The 20,151-nt window shown below is 40.4% G+C and overlaps 1 protein-coding gene across 2 annotated transcripts in view; it reads right to left on the bottom strand.

Annotated features, from left to right (window-relative positions):
* The window catches only part of adamtsl3.S (ADAMTS like 3 S homeolog), a 255,057-nt gene extending 241,659 nt beyond the window's left edge, over positions 1-13,398 (bottom strand). For both annotated transcript variants that reach the window (XM_018255378.2, XM_041588273.1), the window contains exons 1-2: positions 13,196-13,398; positions 5,347-5,448 (exon numbers count right to left, since the gene is read on the bottom strand). In XM_018255378.2, the coding sequence (XP_018110867.1) occupies positions 5,347-5,448 (102 nt within the window). In that variant the 5' untranslated portion in view covers positions 13,196-13,398. The remainder of the gene's footprint in view (positions 1-5,346; positions 5,449-13,195) is intronic.
* Positions 13,399-20,151: the final 6,753 nt, after the last annotated feature.

Genomic DNA, 20,151 nt, shown 5'->3' on the forward strand with positions numbered 1-20,151 from the left:
GACATTTATAATCCTTTAGGAAATCTGGGGGGATTTTAGGAGACTGAAGAAGTGGTAGAAGCCCATAGCAACCAATCAGAATGTTTGCTTTCATTACTGTTCCTGCTGCAGTTGACAGATGAGAACTAATTTGCGCTCTTGAATTACTACTTCCCAATAAAGGTTACTGCAAATAAGTTATGAGTAAAATGATCACACATTTGCCCTTTTGAGTAAAATGATCACACATTTGCCCCTAAGTAGTCCAAGCACTGGCCAAATACAAGGTAGCCTACCATGTGTGCCTTGAAGAATGCAGTGAAATTTTTCTAAGCAAAAAGTACTCAACTCTAACAAGTATTTCTTAAATTCAAACTCAAATTACTATATATTTATCGAACACTGTATTTAAAGGAGGTTTGCTATGTTTGTGACCCACTGAGACATATTTCCTATTCACAGCCTGCCTCTATACGCCCGTAGCTTTCTTTAAACCATATTCCAGTCCAGCACCAAGCCAAGCCGACCGGGTGCCCTAGATCAGGGGTCCCCAACCTTTTTTGGCCCGGGGACCAAAAAAGAGGCAATTTTTTTTTCAAGGACCGGGGAGGGGGGGTTGGGAGGGGGTCAGGATAGGGGGGTCAGAGGGGGTCAGCGAGGATGTCGGAGGGGGCGGCGTCCAATTCGGCACGCCGCCATCCAGTGTTTGGGTTCGCCGGCGTCCAATTCAGCGCACCGCGTTCATTGTTCGGCGGCCCAGTTCAGGATTGTCCGCAGCCCAGTTCTGGACGTGGCCCGGTGGTTGAGGACCCCTGCCCTAGATGACCCTGCTGGCCAGCACCCTCCCACGCTGCGCGTGCACGCCCCCAACTGCAAATCGTGCGCATCCATTCGCTGTAGGTTAGGGAAGGGGAGAGCGGCAGAGAAGAGGGAGGCAGAGGAGAGTGATGCAGGGGAGAGGGACAGAGGGAGAGCGACCAAGGGAGGGCAGCGAACACGTACTAAGGGTGGGCAGAAGACAGTTTAACAGGTACCTGCCCATCGCCCCCCTATTGTTGTGCCCTAGGCAGGTGCCTCTTCTGCCTACCCATAATTCCGGCCTGCTAGTATGCCTGTGATCTGCTATAACCTGTAAGTTAGTCATGGACGGTCTACATAAGCCTTTGACCTGCAGCAACACATATGCATGTCACAGACAGTCTGTATATTCGTCTGAATTACTTTAGCCTTTATCCCACATGTAGACTGTCTGCGAGCTTCAGTAAACCATATCTAAGCCTGAAACTATTTGTATTTGCTGTGACCCCCTGCAACCCACATCTTAGTCACAGACTGTCTGTATATGTGCATGTTACAGGCTTTTCCCGGAAACCCGTTATCCAGAAAGGCAATCTCCCATAGACTCCTTTTTATCCAAATAATCCAAAAAAAATTTCTCTGTAATAACAAAATAGTACCTTGTACTTGATCCAAACTAAAATATAATTTTTCCTTATTGGAAGCAAAACCAGCCTGTTGGTTTTATTTAATGTTACATAATTTTCTAGTAGACTTAAAGGAGAACTACTACTAATAAAAACCACTACCCACTACCCCTCCCTGCTCCCCCCGCACAGGAGTTAACACGAGTAAATACCCCTACTCCGTTAATTACCCCTTGTTGCAAAGTCAGCGAAGCGGAGCTCACAGGGGCCATCTTTAGCCGATTCAGTAATCTTCGGGTCTTCTTCCGGCGCTTCGGTAATTCTCGTCGCTTTTGGCAAATGTGTAGTTGTAGAGAACCGGGAAAGAGCATGCGCCGATACAGAGCATCCTTACTGAGATTACCGAAGTGGCTAAAGATGGCCCCCGTGAGCTCTACTGTGCTGACTCTGCAACAAGGGGGAATTACAGACTATGGGGTATTTACTTGTGTTAACTCCTGTGGGGGGGGAGCAGGGAAAGGGGACTATGGAGGGCAGGGGGTAGGGGTTTTTATTAGAAAGGGGGTTTCATTCTCTTTTAAGGTATGAAGATCCAAATTATGGAAAGATCAGGAAAACCCCAGGTCCCAAGCATTCTGGATAACAGGTCCCATACAAGGCCAGAACTAGGGGTAGGCAAAAGAGGCACATGCCTAGGGCGCAAAGTTGGAGGGGCACCAAGCACCTCTTCTGTCTCCTTCCCCTTGTTGGGTCCATAGTTTCCTCCACCTTCTGCAGCATTTCCCGCTTTCCCGGTGCTATTGGCCACGAAACATCTTAAGCGCATGCGCTCGCCTGAGTTTCATTAAAGGCTGTAAGAATTGATACAATAGTTGATAATATTCCACAGATGCTGCTGAGAAATCTATAAACTAATTGTATCAACGAAATGTAGCAAATTGTAACAGTCCAGATTCTGCACCTGGATCTGTTGAGCTTCCTTAAAAAACATATTTTGCATCCATAAATCCATAAAGTCATTATTGTTCCTGCGCCCAGATCTTGGCCTACCTTATATTCTTTGCCCAGCACCAAAGTTTCTGCTCAACCCACTAAAATATCCCTTAAAAAATTGCCATCATTCTGGCACACACCAGTGAATACACCTTTAGGTCACCTTTAACAAAAATGTCTATTCATGTAGTAAGGCAGAGATAAAGTTGGAGTTCCAATAATCACTTGTGAGGCAGAAAAGTCATGTGCTATAAGCCCTTCACATGGGATCTATCTGTGAAAATGTGCTTAAAAGGGGTTTAACACATTACTTGACAAAATCAAAACGTCAGTATGCTGTTCTGCCATCTGGACAAATTGTTCTTGTACAGAAATGGCAACTGCTCCTTGTCTGGGGTTAAATAAGAACCAGAGTAAGAAGTCTCATCAGAAGCTTAAAAATGGGACCAACACAGAGGACATGGACATTCCTACATACTTCTGCAAGTGGATTCATAGCTAGCACAAGCTGTAAGCAATCCACTCATTATTAGCGGATTACAGGATTTTTCTGTTTAAAGATGACTATAATAAGTACAGTAGATGCTTCAATATTATATTAAAAACTAAATATATGAAGTACTGAACCCTGCAGCTGCACATTGATGTGGTACAGCACAGCCATAGCATTTCAGGCCTGCAAAGGTTAAACAGTAACCTGAGCAGATGTGATTGGGAGCAGGTGCACACCAGCAATTTTAACAACTTTCACTTGTACAAAGCCGGTGTCGTCACTGTTTTCTCTTTTTAATGTTGTGTGCCCTCTCATTAGCCCCAGTGCTTCGGTTTCATACCGCCTGCAATTTCGATTTATGACATCATATCTGGACCCTTTTCTGAGCAAGACAGCAGGCAGGTTATCCTGGGGCTCCGCTGAGATCAAGTCTCCAACCAACCAGAAAGTCTGCACTTTTACCAGTGTTCAAAGCAAATGATGTCAGAAAGGGAAGCTTGGACTCAGACAGTCAATATTCGAGGGGGAGGAGAACGGACTCAAAAAGTCAAAACAAAAGTCTACGATAAAGCCTTCACAATGGATTTCCCCCTTATCAAATTACATATTGAAACCCCACTCCTGAATCCCACCATGCTCCCAAGAACAGCCTCCTCACAGTTTTCATAATTACGATTGTTCAGGACAAGAAATCTGGGTAAGGTTATTAGCAATGTGTGTCTAGAGTAGCCAAACGTCAGTGCGTACCAGCTTCAGCAAATGAGATTTGGCCAAACACTGAACCTAATGGGAACACTCATTTGCATATTGAAATGTGTCACAAACGTGCCATCACAAGCTTTTATCTGAATCTGAACTCTATGGGGTAAATTTATCAAAGAGTGAAGTTCTGCCACTAGAGTGAAATTCCGCAGCTCTCAATTCATTTCTATGGGATTTTGAAAGGCGTATTTATCAATGGGTGAAAGTGAAAGTTCACCCTTTGATAAATACGCCTATAAAAATCCCATAGAAATGAATGGAGAGTGGCGGAATTTCACTCTAGTGGCGGAACTTCACTATTAACTTCACTCTTTGATAAATATACCCCTAAAGATCATGGATCCTGGATTCTGTGAACCCATATTAATATGTATATAGTAATGAATAATACATGAAAATATCACAAAAAATTCAAAATTACATCCTGTGTGCCATTACAAACAAATACAGTTTTTTATTTTATTTTTCTTTTCTTTAAAAAAAAAAACATATTTTAAAGCTAAATATGGACCTAATCATTCTTGGCCCTTCAGCTTTAGCCTAGAGTAGCCTATTCATTAATCCAACCCTGCTCAACGTTCCCTTGTAGTCAATAATATGAGTTTTTAGTTTTAAGAAAAGCAAGTGTATATACACCTCTGCCTAGTTTATTTTTCCATGAGCAATTTGGGTGTAAATACCTTCCGCCTCAGTTTCAATATAGAAAATGCATTATTCCATTTCCAAAGTGACTGCATGTAACTTGATGCGATCCCACCACAAAATTATTAGGAATTTCGACAAACATAAATGCAAAAACATCAATGTTTTGGGTTGATATCCCATAGGCACTTTAACCTGGTATTTGGAGGAATTGTTTGTGTTTCAGAAATTCCAGCATACATTTTATCTGCCCTGTTCCCCAGAGTTGCGTTCAGGCCCGGACTGGCAATCTGTGGGTTCTGGCAAATGCCAGAGGGGCTGCTATAAGGTGCCATAGAAAGTCAGTATTTAGTGGGCTGGTGGGGGCTGTTTGGGCCTCTGTGTGGGCTGATTGGGCCTCTGTGCACCTGAAATGCCAGGGCCTATTTTAATTCTCAGTCCGGACCAATCTGCATCCAGCATTGTTGTCATGGGTATATTATGCACAAGGCACAATATTAATTAACATGCTTCAGTATATACCAAACTGAATCTTTTTTTGAGTCTCCTCATTATACAAATTGTGCCATGGCCCCCTATGACCTGCACCAAATGGGTTCTCCAGAGTCAGAGGTCTGTATTCAATGCAGAGAATAAAGAGGCCAAGCATAAAATTAACTTTGTCTATAATTACAGCTGCAGACTCCTAATGTGGGCAGAGGCTGTGCATTTTGGCTGTTACTCCAGTCTGAAGGACATCAATGAAATTGACACACAAAGATATGGCAAGGAACTTTGTCTATTGGCTCCTGTAGCTTATATTTTCTGGAAAGTTACAGAACAATGTCAGTGTTACAGAAGAGTAGAACAGCACTCCTAAATTCAATTGAATGTTGCGGCATCTGTAATGAACATAAAATTACAATTTCCGGAGCAAATGAAACAATGGCTGAATATGCTGGGAGCTGTACATTTTGGATTCCTCTTACAATTTAACATATGTGAAGTCACAAAATACTTTAAAACAGTTGCCTGTAAATGAAATACTGATAATTGAATAAGCACATAACTTACCAGGCTACCAGGGAACTTTATAGCTACTGATATGATTGCCCACAGTGCCAACATCATGCTAGGCATTCTACTCCTCCTGTACTGGCCAGAAGCAGATTCCATCTAAAAGAAAAGGACAGAGATTGTTCAGTGAATCTCTTTTATTGCCTCTTTATTTCAAACAGGCTAAAATACAGCATACATGAGAAGAATCTTGCAGCAGATATACTAATAAAGGCACTACACGGTGGAGTAAATGTTATGTGTAGCTTGATAGCAGGTACAAAAACATGCACAGTGTATCAAATCTCAACATCTAGGCTTATGTCACAATAAACAGAGCCTTTGTCAGAAAAAAGTCCATGTCCACCTGATACTGGCCTTTCCATTTGCCAAACATCTGGCAGGGTGGTGGCATGGACAGTGTTGGGTGGTCATGTGGGCAGTTCACAGCTCAATGAGACATTGGAGTTACCCCTGCTGCCAGAGCAGAACTCTCCCAAAGTCAAGCTGAGCACACTGGGGGTAACATGACAAACAAAGAAGGAGATGAACTAGCTGGCCTAGGCTTTTTTAGAAACACAGTGCCCAGATTATTTATACACAGCTGAATACATAGTTACTGCTTCACATTTAGCCCAAGCTAGTACCCCATTAGTGACCAGGGACAACATATTAAGGCACCCATGGTCCCTGGACCTTCTAACTACAGCATGCCAGAAATAGAAGACAAAATTAAATGTATTTACACTATTGTGTCCATGCTGTTGCTCAGGGTTCAAACACAGGCTCTCTGTGTGAGGCATTTAGAGGGTCAAACTGGGGTAGAATTACCAGCCTGTGCAAGAACACTGGATTCCTGGTCATAGATGCAAACAATGTTATTTTACTACCAAAGACACTGACCCATCTAAAAGGCTAATTCTTAGGTTCCATACACTCACAGCTACTAAAGGACAAGCTGTGCAGAGATGCACACTAATGGGAGACAGATTTAATAATGGCATTAGTGACATAGTGAGGTTCTGGGAAGCTTTTTATCCATTGTCCTCATATATCCAAAAGCAGATCAAGTTATAGGATATCCCAGCCAGACATGGATGAGTCTACAAAGTAACGATGCATTTGGTCAGATACTGAGCACTCTCTAGGGATGGGTTCCTCGTGAGATCTGCACAGATAAAGTTTGCCAGCATATTCTGTGTAATCTGAGCAAAGGAAATTGCCCCCTGCACTAAGTGCAGGGAAGATGAGGAAGGGAAATAACATGAGACACTTCAGAAAAGAAAAGTAGATTGGGTTATCCAACACACTGAAATATGCAGGGTTTTTCTCAATAACAAACTGCTGACATATGTGATCTCAGTGAAGTATGTTTCCTAAACTGTGTAGTGTCACACACACACATTTCATCAGCTAACTAACCATAAGAAACAAAACTTGTGCTACCTGTAAAAAAATATGACTGCCATTTTTTTAAGAACACACACAAGCAAACAAAGTAGCAAGCACCCTTGTTAGTAACATATACACAAATGTTTTAGTGAGCTATTGCAGGGACAGATGCCCAGTCAATAACTCACATTCACCATTGCACTGGCCTGCATTGCTGTAGCACATAAAATTGCAGTGAACTGCATGACTGTAGGTAACACACAGACACAACCGCATTAGCCTGCATCACCCAGTGAACTCTCATTACGCCACTGGCAGTGAGTTGCAGTTTACAAACACTACCTACACTACTGCTTAGACTCGGGTCACAGGGGGCCTATTTTTCAATCACGGCTCTAATGCATTCTACAGATCTCCAATGTATGTGTGAGTACAGCTGGAACATGTGCTCTTATCTAAAACTGGATCAGAGGGCTCTCAAGGGCACTCAGAATAGTGTGCACTGACTTGCTTAGAGGTTTACTGCAATTTCTAATAGTTTTATTGGGCTCACTTCTTCTGCACTAGAACAATAACATTGCAATATGACTTAGAAAGAACTAAACCCTTATAAAGAGGAAAGTCCCCATGCACTGAGCTCCATTTTCCCCCACCGAGCTTCCTCCCTGCATAGTATATTTTTTGAAAAAGTGTCCATAGATGTAATGCAGAGTAGCACAATGGAGTTCATGGGTGCCACCTTCCACATCTTTGGATTTCTTCTTGGGACCACCAACACTGAGCTTTTATGCACAGTTGCACTTCAATACAAATGAATAGATGAAATTTTTGGGAGCCTTTGCAAGCCTTAGGTTCCAGCTTTATATACAGCTATTCACATTGCTGGGCACAAATAGTGCTTTATAAATAAAAATTTACATACGCCATCTTCTTCTCTTTGGTAATCTTCAGGTCTTCTTCCAACTGAGCATGCACCGTCACACCGTTCTCTTCCCGAAGATTACCGAAGATAAGAAGATGATGCCCATGAACTCCGATGCCCTGAATCTGCACCAAGGGGCAAGTAAAGCATTAGGGGTATTTACCAAAGTTACCACCTAGGCTGGGGGAGCAGGGAGGGAGGTCTATGTAGGGTAGGGGGGTAGATGTTTTTATTAGTAAGGGTTTGGTTCTCCTTTAAGGGTTGGTGACTTGGTCAGCCTGCAACACATATGTGGTCATCTGCTTATCAAACTTCTATCAGGTACTGATCTACTAGTTGCGGCCGCATTGAACATAGATCCAGTTATATAAAGTTTAGATTTTTACATGTGTGTGGACAATATACATCATGCTAGATGATCAAGCAGAGAATATTCCTCTAGTATAACTCAACTTTATTCAATATGCATCAAGGTACACAACCAAGTGCCAATACAAGGTACTGTTTTATTATAACAGAGAATAAGGAATTTTATTTTAAAAATGTGGAATTATTTGCCTAAAATGGACTCTATGGGAGATAACATTCCTAAAATTCAGAACTTTGGGTTCACAGATAAGAGATCCAATCCCTGTGCAAGGCTGTGTGCAGTTAGTACTCTCATGTAATAGTCAATACAAGTAACACTTGTTGTTTGACAAAATATATATTTTTTTTTTTACTTGATTACATTGTAAATTGAAAGCAATGTCGCATGTATAGTGTTAATGATAATGCCCATTCATTCTACACCAGGGTCATTATGGAAAAAGGCAATAAAGTCCTGCAATCTGGCAGCATGAGATCACAAGGGGAAGAGATGATAGCCACACGGTCTAGACCAGTGATCCCCAACCAGTAGCTCACGAGCAACATGTTGCTCCCCAACCCCTTGGATGTTGCTCACAGTGGTTTCAAAGCAGGAGCTTATTTTTTAATTCCTGATTTGGGGCAAGATATGATTGCATAAAAACCAGGTGTACTGCCAAACAGAGCCTCCTGTAGGCTATCAGTCCACATAGGGGCTATCAATAGCCAATCACAGCCCTTATTTGGCACCTCCCAGGAACATTTGTCATGTTTGTGTTGCTCCTCAACTCTTTTTACAATTGAATGTGGCTCACGGGTGAAAAAGGTTGGGGACCCCTGGTCTAGACAAATGAAATGAAAACATAAGAGTCTAGTGACCGTCTTTCATTAAGTAGAAGTGTTTGTAAAATTGTTATCAAATCCTCTAATCAATATTGCCAGGAAAGGAGAGAATATTTTGGGATTAATAAGTTATTTCGGCTTGTTAGGAGAATCATGTAGAATATTGGATGGAATAATGTTAAAAGAATAACAGCAACTGGTATTATTTCCTAGACAGAGTTAAAACATCTGTTTTATTTGAAACATACATATAACAAATTGAAGCACATAAAGAAGATTTGCAGAACTACCAGAGATCTGGTGTATGAGTGTAAAGGAACAGAACCACTGTCCTAACCTGCTACTGGTACCTGGCATATAACATAGATATGGTACCTGCCATTGGCACCTTGCTATGTATTGTCCTCTTCGGTGTCGGACTGGGACACCGGGGGCCACCAAAAGTTTTTAGACCAGGGGCCCACCAAAAGTTTTTAGACCAGGGGCCCACCCTCAGTATTATTTTCTTCTTCTCCTCACTCAACCTCTATTCTCCTAGTCTCTTTTCTTTACATACTATAATCTATTATTCCACCTATGTAGCCTCTTTGTTCTCATAGAAATAGGGAATGGCTATGAAATAGGCCAAAAGTTTAGCAGCACAAGGGCCCCCTGACACCTGGGCCCACCGGGACTTTTCCTGGTATCCCTGTGGGCCAGTCCAACACTGGTCCTCTTTCCTTGCAGCACATACACAGCTTGCCTATCAGGTACTGACATCAAAAAGGCCCTGATCCAAAAGGCCTTGATATTTAAATTTTCAATAAATAGAGACTGCCTATTACATCTTATAACCACCCCTCTGGCATTTGCCACTGGCCACTGAAAATGAGTGGATTTACATTCATTGCCACATTAGACCACTTTTGCCATGAGACAACATGCTTCCAAACAAAATATTTCTGAACACAATCCAATGACTAGGCACAACCCCTACAAATCTGTGCCTCTATTATGTGATATTTTCTTGCCTTTCCAGATGCCTGTGCCTATCTTATGAAATGGAAATGGGGGAAACCTAGAGCAGTAACAGCAAATTTTAATTGTGGTCTATTATTTTCAAACTTCCATGTTAGTGAGGTCTATGCATGTGCGCAATGCAAACCTTATTCCACAGAATTCCAACATAATTCACCAGTTGCATCACGTGCATTAATCATTTCCAGCGCAGGCATTTTTGCAGTGCTGTTAGAATGAAATTCACTGGGTGCAAGTCAGTTTGCTTATGTAGGTGCAACATTCAAAGAGAACCAATTCTCTAGGTATTAATTTGAAAGCCCTCTTATCCAGAAACCCGTTATCCAGAAAGCTCCGAATTACATTATGGCCATCTCCCATAGACTCCATTTTACTTAAATAATTCAGATATTAAAAAATGGTTTTCTTTACAGTCAATGATCTGTAACAAAACAGTACCTAGTACTTGATCGCAACTAAGATATTATTAATCCTTATTGGAGGCAAAACCATCAGGTTTAATTGAAGTTTTTTTAGTAGACTTTGGTTACTGTGATCCAAATTACAGAAAGATCCATTATCTGGAAAGCCCCAGGTCTGAAGCATTCTGGATAACATGTCTCAAACCTGTAGTTGCCATCTGCATAAGCCACACCCTGTTCTGTTCCAATCCGGCACCCTTATTTGCTGAACCGTCCCGCAAAAACCAGGATGACAGAGACAATTATGGAAACACTTATTATTATATCTAATTTATCATTCTGATTCCATGCACCTCCAATAAGTACCTTGCACAATTCCTAGGGACATTGCATCTCTAGCACATTACTTTTATCAGTGTTTCACCCCACAATGACAGGCAGACACAAGCAACCCTATTCAATCATGAGCAAGGCAGCCAATTCACACCAATTTATGAAAATAAATGTCATCGATCTTCCACATTTTTACTGCTTCCGGGTGGATTTAAATATGCTATAGTATTTACCAATGCTTTCTGTTGTATCACTGCTGTATGCAGGAAGATCAATCTATCTTTGGAGCGGTCAGTACAATGCATGTGCAAGACAAAAGTGATGCCATTAGTGCATAGCGGATGCAGTGAATAAGGAGGATACAGAAAGATTCAGAAAGTATTCCCAAACTGCTGCACACAAAGCTTATTAAAGGGTAGAAATATCCCTCCCTGACCAAGTAAAGAAAAAGGCATTTCCTTACACGTACTGCAACGGCGCGGGCTTTTCTAGCTGAACGTGTTATTTCTGGGGCAAAACACCATAGTGAGGAAAAGCCAAATAACTATCCTAATGGAACTGGTTTAAGAAAGTCCAACCTAATACCTTACAGCTGTTACACTACTAATCAAGCTTGGGCTAGAAGGATACTGCACTATTACAACTCCCAGAACTCGCAGAAAGTTAAAGCAGGTGTAACACTGGTTGAACAGCCCAGGGCTACAACTGCCATGTAGTGTGATAATTTATGACATCACATTCAGCAATTATATATAGTAATTTCATTACTTTAGAGGTGTTTATCCCTAATGAGGTTATCATGTGGAATGCAGACCCCCTCTCTCTTGCTCTCACCTGTCAATGCTTGTAAAGAAGAGTCTATATCTGGTGATACCTCTTCATTAACATTAAATCATGTACAAAGTAACACCCTTATCCTAGAAAAATCACTTTGTTGAAACATAGGAACTGAGCTACCTTTAGTCTTATTATTTAGCTCCTACTGTCCTCATAGTAAACATTCAGATTCAGTGTTAAATGAGAGGTTATATCTTCGCTGTACCCATTTCATCTGTAGTGAGAAAAAAAAAGATATTAACCCTCTTTTTAAATGTGTATTTTGAATACTAAACATAAACATGAACTTACTGCACCACAAGCCTAATAAGACAAATGATTTCTGCTTTCAAAGCTGGCCACAGGGGGTCACCATTTTGTAACTTTGTTAAAGATCTTTGCAAGACCAATACTGTGCACATGCTCAGTGTGGTCTGACAGGGGCATTTTCTATAAGGAGTCAGTTCTGACCAGGACCCTATCCACAAGGAGTTAGTTCTGACAGGGGCAATTGGGACATTTTCCATAAGGAGTAGGTTCTGACAGTGGCATTTTCTATAAGGAGTCAGTTCTGACCAGGGCACTATCCACAAGGAGTTAGTTCTGACAGGGGCAATTTCTATAAGGAGTCAGTTCTGACAGGGGCAATTTCTATAAGGAGTCAGTTCTGACAGGGGCATTTAATATAAGGCGTCCGTTCTGACAGGGGCATTTAATATAAGGAGTCCGTTCTGACAGGGGCATTTAATATAAGGAGACAGTTCTGACAGGGGCATTTTCTATAAGGAGTCAGTTTTGACCAGGGCACTATCAATAAAGGAGTCAGTTCTGACAGGAGCAATTTCTATAAGGAGTCAGTTCTGACCAGGGCACTTTCCACAAGGATTCAGTTCTGACAGGGGCAATTTCTATAAGGAGTCAGTTCTGACAGGGGCATTTTCTATAAGGAGTCAGTTCTGACAGGGGCATTTTCTATAAGGAGTCAGTTCTGACAGGGGCATTTTCTATAAGGAGTCAGTTCTGACAGGGGCATTTTCTATAAGGAGTCAGTTCTGACAGGGGCATTTTCTATAAGGAGTCAGTTCTGACAGGGGCATTTTCTATAAGGAGTCAGTTCTGACAGGGGCATTTTCTATAAGGAGTCAGTTCTGACAGGGGCATTTTCTATAAGGAGTCAGTTCTGACAGGAGCATTTTCTATAAGGAGTCAGTTCTGACAGGGGCATTTTCTATAAGGAGTCAGTTCTGACAGGGGCATTTTCTATAAGGAGTCAGTTCTGACAGGGGCATTTTCTATAAGGAGTCAGTTCTGACAGGGGCATTTTCTATAAGGAGTCAGTTCTGACAGGAGCATTTGCTATAAGGAGTCAGTTCTGACAGGGGCAGTGCTATGAAAATGAAGGCTTATCGAGGTGGTATGGTTAGTGTACCATGTGCATTGTGCCTTGGCATTCCTGCTTGGGCTGTCAGGTGGCAAGTGAAGTGCGAGGCAGTTACAAAGATGACTTGTCACCAGCAGGGCTGAAATAAAGACATAAGAGCTGCTTAACTTCACAGCCTTCACTGCAGAGGGTGGAAAATGGGGCACCGTCTGCCTTAACTCCCTCCCTCCCAAAACAAAGTGCTGGTAGCAGACTCAAGCTAAGACCTAGGACAACTATACACATCAGCACTTGATACAACTGCAAAAGAATAAACGGAGAAATACACAAGTTCTCTCCATTCAGAGCCGGTGAAGAAGCCTGCAAAACATCCAGAAAGTGCGTGAAAATCGCCGCGTCTTCCCTGAAACTGACCTTGTGTGGGAATGAGCCCCAATTCCACGCCGCAGATAACTATTCCTTAAGGATCTCTGGATAGAGCAGAGATAAAGCGACTGGTGTCCTCTGCTGTTTATGGCGGGGCCTGTCTGCGCACACAGGGCATCATCCCGATGAGAGACAGTCAGCTGGGAATCGCTCGCTCCTAGATACACTTTCAGCAGCTCCCTGTGCACCAGTCAAACGGCTGCATGCAAATGCAACAGGTCTGCTGCCGGTGACAGAAGGAGCTGCTCGGCTGACTCACTGAAGCGCCACCTACTGGGCGTCTGACGGAAAGGCGAGGAGGCTCTGCGTTAAATGCTCCCAGTGGAAAAGCAGCAGCAGCAGACAGACAGACAGACAGACATGCTCCTGAAATACAGCAGCACAAGCCAAAATAAAAAGGCAGGGTTCCCGCTAGCTCTTACACTTTAAGAGGCCCCGGGGCAACCTGATCTAAAAGATTTCCACCGCAGCTTCTTTAAAGCGTTAACCATTCATTGGCTGGAGGAATTTTAGCAAAGAGAAATGAATAAAGCGAAAGTGATAGGAGTTCCCAATGAAAAGCACTGCTTTCCTTACATTCCACTTTCCTCCCTTACATTTTAGTTCTCGTTTTACATAGTTTTTCTGTAAGCAGTGTAAACAATTCCTGTACATGCTGCAGGTTAAACAGTATTAATGTCAACACACTCCTTTGTTTACATTTTTAGTATGTTAGAGACCTATTTTAAGCAACTTTTCAGTTGGTCTTCCTATTTCTTTTAGGAGTCATTTGTGCCCTCTGCATTACTCTTCTTCCATTGTGACTTCCCCACTGCTATGGCTTCTGATGAAGTGACCGATGTAGTCACGAAACACGTTGAGCCATGTACTCCCCTGCTCTGCTCATCCGGATTTTTGTGCTTTTAATGAAGATTTAATAAAAGAAGATTTTATTTAATTTTTTCATATAAATCTTCTATCCAAACAAGAATCAAACTCATGCACCTTCAGTCTAGTGTTTTCCCAAATGCTCAGGCCCAGATATGATGAAAGGCCACACAGACCTGGGCCTAGGATGGCATATTATAAGGGGTGGCATATTATTAGGGGTGGAATATTATTAGGGGTGGCATATTATTAGGGGTGGAATATTATTAGGGGTGGCATATTATTAGGGGTGGCATATTATTAGGGGTGGCATATTATTAGGGGTGGCATATTATTAGGCCTCCTGAGCCTCACTGAGTGGGCAAGAAATGGCAGTTCTGGTGTCCTTCTATGGAGTGTGGAGGGCAAGGGCAGGGTTTTGGGTCATTTTCATGGGGCATCACCCAGGCTTCAGGTAATGGGCCAATGCCTTGCCATTTTTTTGTAAACAAGTTTTTCTAAAATTTCTTGATACAATTTTAAATTCACTGTACACTCCGTAATATCCAGCTGTCCAGGCCCTAAGACCTAATGAAGTAGTACATGCAGAACATGATCATCTGAAAAGTGCCGAATAAGGGCAGTTTTTTTTCTATTTATTAGCTATCAGACAGAATTCTTTAGTTTTGACATGTATCAGCTTCACATGCCAGGTGTAATTTAAGTTGTATAAGACAAAGATGGCCAGATCTGAGAAAATTGTATCCCATACTAAACTCTTACTGCCTTTGTTGTTTGTATACAGCAAAAAGAACACCCAGTTGCCACCCGGTATAAAATGATATACATTTATAAGGCTAGTGACATAAGTCTGTTACTATTTGAATGGGCAATATATCAAATAGAAATATAGCAATATCAATGTATAATTATAAGCCCTTGTTCTTTCCAACCCTAACTGGGACCTTCATTTTTCGTGGGGAGCCATTCTTTGTCCCATTCTCATACTCCTGCTTATCTGAAAGTCTCACTGGATGTGCAGTCGTCAGTACGCAGACAAAGAATACAACTATTGACATTATGCTCATTAAGTCTGCAAAGACAGATCATAAAACAGTATTTACTGTATGATCACCCTTGTACTACTCATAATTAAGCAAATACAGTTTAATTTAAGGGTCCCCTACAAATGGAAACCAAGAAGAAATATTTAACCTCTGGATAATATGGCTGCTTATACAGCATTGGAAGGTAGTTTTTCTTTTATAAAAAGCTGTTTATAACAATTTAGCAGAGAGATAAATGAATGTACCAAATTTTAATTAAGAATACTGAAAAACAAAGAGGAAAAAACACATACTGTACAGTTCTGTATACTGCCACTAGGAGGGGACACAGCAAACAGTTGCATTGCAGAGGCTGAATGGAAAAGTCATCAGACTGATCTGTGATCTATACTGAAATAATAGATTATTGTACGAGATATGCAAATAAAATAAATGTATGAACAGAAAACATGAACAAGCTTTATTTAGGTAATAGGTATTCTCTCCATTGGTTATGTTTCTCTTGAAATTTGTAAATGCAGAAAGCATAATTATTGCTGCTTGCACCAATATTTCAGACCTACAAATACAATATCTTTTTGACAGTAAATGTACCATTGAACAGCAGCAGGTACTGAAATAACTCATGGATCTGTCAGCAGATAAATGTGTCTGTAGCACAAGTAATATTCTATGTAATCTATAGTACAGGTGGTAGTATGATGGTATGGTTATTTATTATCAGTTGTTTGTATAATGCACACCCATTTACACAGCACTTTACAGAGATTATTAGCATTGTGCAAGCCCATGCAAGCTCAAGGAGAACATACAAAATGCTTATAGACAGTGCCCTGGCTGAAATTAAACCTTGAACTTCAATGCTTCAATGGAAATTGAGCCACCATTCAGCCCTTAGGCATTGTTGTGGGTAGAAGCCCTGGCGTATCCTGGACAACCCAGTCCGATGCTGGAAGGGTCAGAAGGAAGGGTTGGCAGGCAGAAGTGTAATGTGCCTGGTGCCCCAAACTGTTGCTTCCTAGGCATGTGCCCCTTCTGCCTCCCCCTAGTTCTGGCTTTGCATGAGACTAAATGAGGGGTTGTTCTCCTTTGGGTTAACTTTTAGTATGATGTAGAGAGTAATATTCTGAGAAAATTTGCAATTGGTTTTGATTTTTTATGATTTGTTGTTTATGAGTTATTTAGCTTTTTATTCAGCAGCTCTCCAGTTTGCAGTTTCAGCAAACTGGTTGCCAGGGTCCAAATTAGCCTAGCAACAATGCACTGATTTAAATAAGAGACAGGAATATGAATAGGAGAGGGTCTGCATAGAAAGATAAGTATTAAAAAGTAGCAATAACAATAAATGTGTAGCCTTACAGAGCGTTTGATTTTAGATGAGGTCAGTGACTCCCATTCAAAAGCTGGAAGAAGTCAGCAGAAAAAGGCAAATAACTCAAAAACTGTAACAAAATAAATAATGAAGACCAATTGAAAAGTTGCTTAGAATGAGCAATACTATAACTTAACCTAAAGATGAACCACCCCTTTAAGTTGCTCGAGGTTCCACAGCTTCAGATGGCAACAAGCATTGGGTTTGTTGGTTCCATATGTATATATAGTGGATAATCTACCCCCCTACTGTAATTTAGAAAGATATTATAAGTCACCGAGGAGTTATACAGGTCACATAACTCCGAGGTGACTTCTGATATCTTTATAAATTTCTAGTAGGGGGGTAGATTATGCATTATAATCTACATTTTGTGGGGGGGTCGGGCAGGGGGTCGGAGTTGAAATTTTGGTCGCGGACGTCAAATTTGGGTGCGCTGGCATCTGTTTCGGACGCGCAGCGTCAAATTCCACTGTGTCAAATTCGGCGGCCTGGGGGCCCCTGTTATAAACGGCGCGTTCTGACGTCAGAACACGCCATTTATAAGGATATAATTTACAGTCTGGTCCCATAGGGAAATGACCAGACTGTAGATTATATAGTGAATAAAGTACCCCCTCTTGTAAAATATAAGGATATTATAAGTTACCGAGGAGTTTCATGACCATATAAAAACACGAGGCTGAAGGCCGAGTGTTTTTATACAGGTCATGGAACTCCGAGGTAACTTCTAATATCCTCATATTTTACAACTGGGGGCACATTATTTATTATAATACACAAATTTCAGTGAGTCATGTGACAGAAATGACATCAGAACTCACCGTTTATAACTGATGACATCAGAACTCACCGTCTATAAGGATATAATTTACAGGATATTCATGGCTTTTGTGTATTATATGGATATATACATCAAAACAGCATGTGAAGTCTGAACACAAGAAATTTGTTTAACTGAGCAGCAGAAAGCCACTAATGTACATTATGTGCAGTGTTTGAATAAAGATTCATTAAACATACAAAGGAGGCAGAATATATAAAGCTACTATGATAATTGGCTATTTAAATATATTTCAGTATCTTTATGGTTTCTTCTCAGACACAAAACACATTAAAAACTGTTTCGGGCAATGAGAGCGCTTTAAGAATGAGTGTTTTTGTGTATAGAGCTCCCCCTACAGGAAACTGAAATAATTGCTTATAGAACTTGTTTATTACTACAGGAGTGGGATCTATTATCTGGAAAACCAGAAAGCTCTGAATTTCGGGAAAGATTTCTCCTACAGACTTCAATTTAATCAAATAATTCTAATTTTTTCTCTGTAACAATAAAACAATTTGTTGTACTTTATCCCAACTAAGATATCATTAACCCTTATTGGAGGCAAAACAATCCTATTTGGTTTAATTAATGTTTAAACCCAATTGATGTCAACCAAACAAATCTTTTTTTTGCCTAATAAAAGAGAACACAATTATAAGCAACTTTCCAATATGAATTTATTAAAAAAATATTATTGCTTTAAAAGTTATTTGTAAATGTAATTGCTATTGAAAGTAGCATTTGCTTAACTCCTCCTGGTTGTTACTTTTTAAACAATGTTGCAAAAGCCAGTCTCCTCCAGCAGGTCTGTCAATCCTATGTTTTATGTTGCATTGTTTCCATGCCAGAGCCACCAGGGCAGATAACAGAAAGGGACAAGCACTGCTTTTAATAGCAATACATTTAGAAATAACTTAAACATCCATAGAAAAATTATAATGAATGTATATTGCATAGTTTCTTAGAATTATGTTGTCTTATATTAGATTGACTACCTTTAAAAGATTTTTTTTTGTAGATTAAAGGTATGGAGATCCACATTACAGTTAGATGCCTTATCCAGAAAACACCAGACCCAGAGCATTTTAGATAACAGATAATTATGAGCACCCCATTGGTACAAAAGTCATGATCTTTCTTTTCATGCAGTGCTAAACACTATGAGAGATTTTGACTAATACAGTACACAACCTCGGCAGGTCTTTATGCTGTATAGGGCTTTAATAAATCTGGAAAAATTTGAGTTTTAAAAAAAAAATTTGAGTTTTAAAAAAAAAATTTGAGTTTTAAAAAAAAAATTTGAGTTTTAAAAAAAAAATTGAGTTTTAAAAAAAAAAGCCCGACCAGAATTTAGTAAATAATCCTCTGTGTGTTAAAATATTACCCCAATGTATTCAGATTTTGCACCAATTTTAGTAACCTATTTATTTTAATGCAGGCAGAATGTATCGTTATGCTGTATGAAAGTAAATATATAGGTCACCCACACTGTGAAACTGTATTTCTCCAGCCCTGGGCAGCCAGCGAATCTGGGGCATTGAGGCCCACAAGGGCCAAGGGCCCATCCAACTCTGGGAGCACAACAACCAGTTTCAAATTTTGCTTATCGGTCGAATAATCCACAACAGCCAAACTAATGCTAATTCAAACAGAAGACCCGTGAATGCTACCTGCCGAATGGTTGTGATAAATTCCTAGATTTTCAATACTCTGAAAAACGAAAGCTTAGTTGAACTATACCCAAGATGTCTGTTCACATCCCTGAAATGAGCCGCAATGTTCTGCATTTTCAGTGTGACTGTCTAAGCTGCTAGAAAGTTTTGTTAACCAACAGCTTGAGAACTGTTGATTAGGGCCTCAATGACCATATGTAATTTGCAATAGGGTCGCTGACTCTATCCCAATAATGTTATTATAGACGTACTATACTTGCCTTACTGTATGTTAGGTGTGGGAATATATATTAGCTGACACAGCTTCCCCGTGTAGTCCCAAGAGTGCCTCTCCCTGTAACATTTCTTAGAAAAAAAAACACAAATAAGCTAATTTTACATATCCGTGCATGGCAGCCCGAGGGAAAATCCCATTTCCCTGTCAGTTTGTACCAATGATAAACAAAGCATGGTGGATTCTGACAGTGGAAAAAGTTCTTCATCTCATGAAAGATGAGCTTTACTCAACTAGGGGAAATGAAAAATAAGGATTGTTAACACTGAACTGACTGAAACATTTTTTTAGTCCCTTTTCTCCTACAGAGTTTAGCAACTCAGGGGCCTTTATCATTGAACACACATGCACACACTGTGAAAGCAGGGCCTATACAAATATGGGTGAGTTGATTGAGGTTGCATTGTGGGCATTGCAACCTCAACCAGCATCTAAAGCTTATTCATACAACATGAACAAAATCTGAATCTTTACATATGAAATCCAGTGAAATGTATATACCCAGGAGAGCCGGCAGTGGTGTCAATTGTTAATTAAGGTACTTGGAATGGAGTATAGCACTTTGTCAAGCAATTTAGCGACGGACGCAACACAATATTCATAACAAATGCAATGGCATTGCCAAAAGGAAATAAAAATCTGACCCAAGAAGAAATAATCATCTGAAAAGTAACTGTTTTCCATATATATATATATATATATATATATATATATATATATATATATATATATATATATATATATATATATATATATACATACCTTGAAAAAAGTTAATCAGTAAGACATATGTTTTCAAAAAACTTGGAAAAAAAACTTGAGAAAACCCCATATTATTATTCCAGATTTTCTTATAGACTATTTTGTTTTTTTCTCAGTCAAGTTA

Source organism: Xenopus laevis, chromosome 3S, assembly GCF_017654675.1.
Source record: "Xenopus laevis strain J_2021 chromosome 3S, Xenopus_laevis_v10.1, whole genome shotgun sequence".
In the NCBI taxonomy this organism is placed as follows: domain Eukaryota; kingdom Metazoa; phylum Chordata; class Amphibia; order Anura; family Pipidae; genus Xenopus; species Xenopus laevis.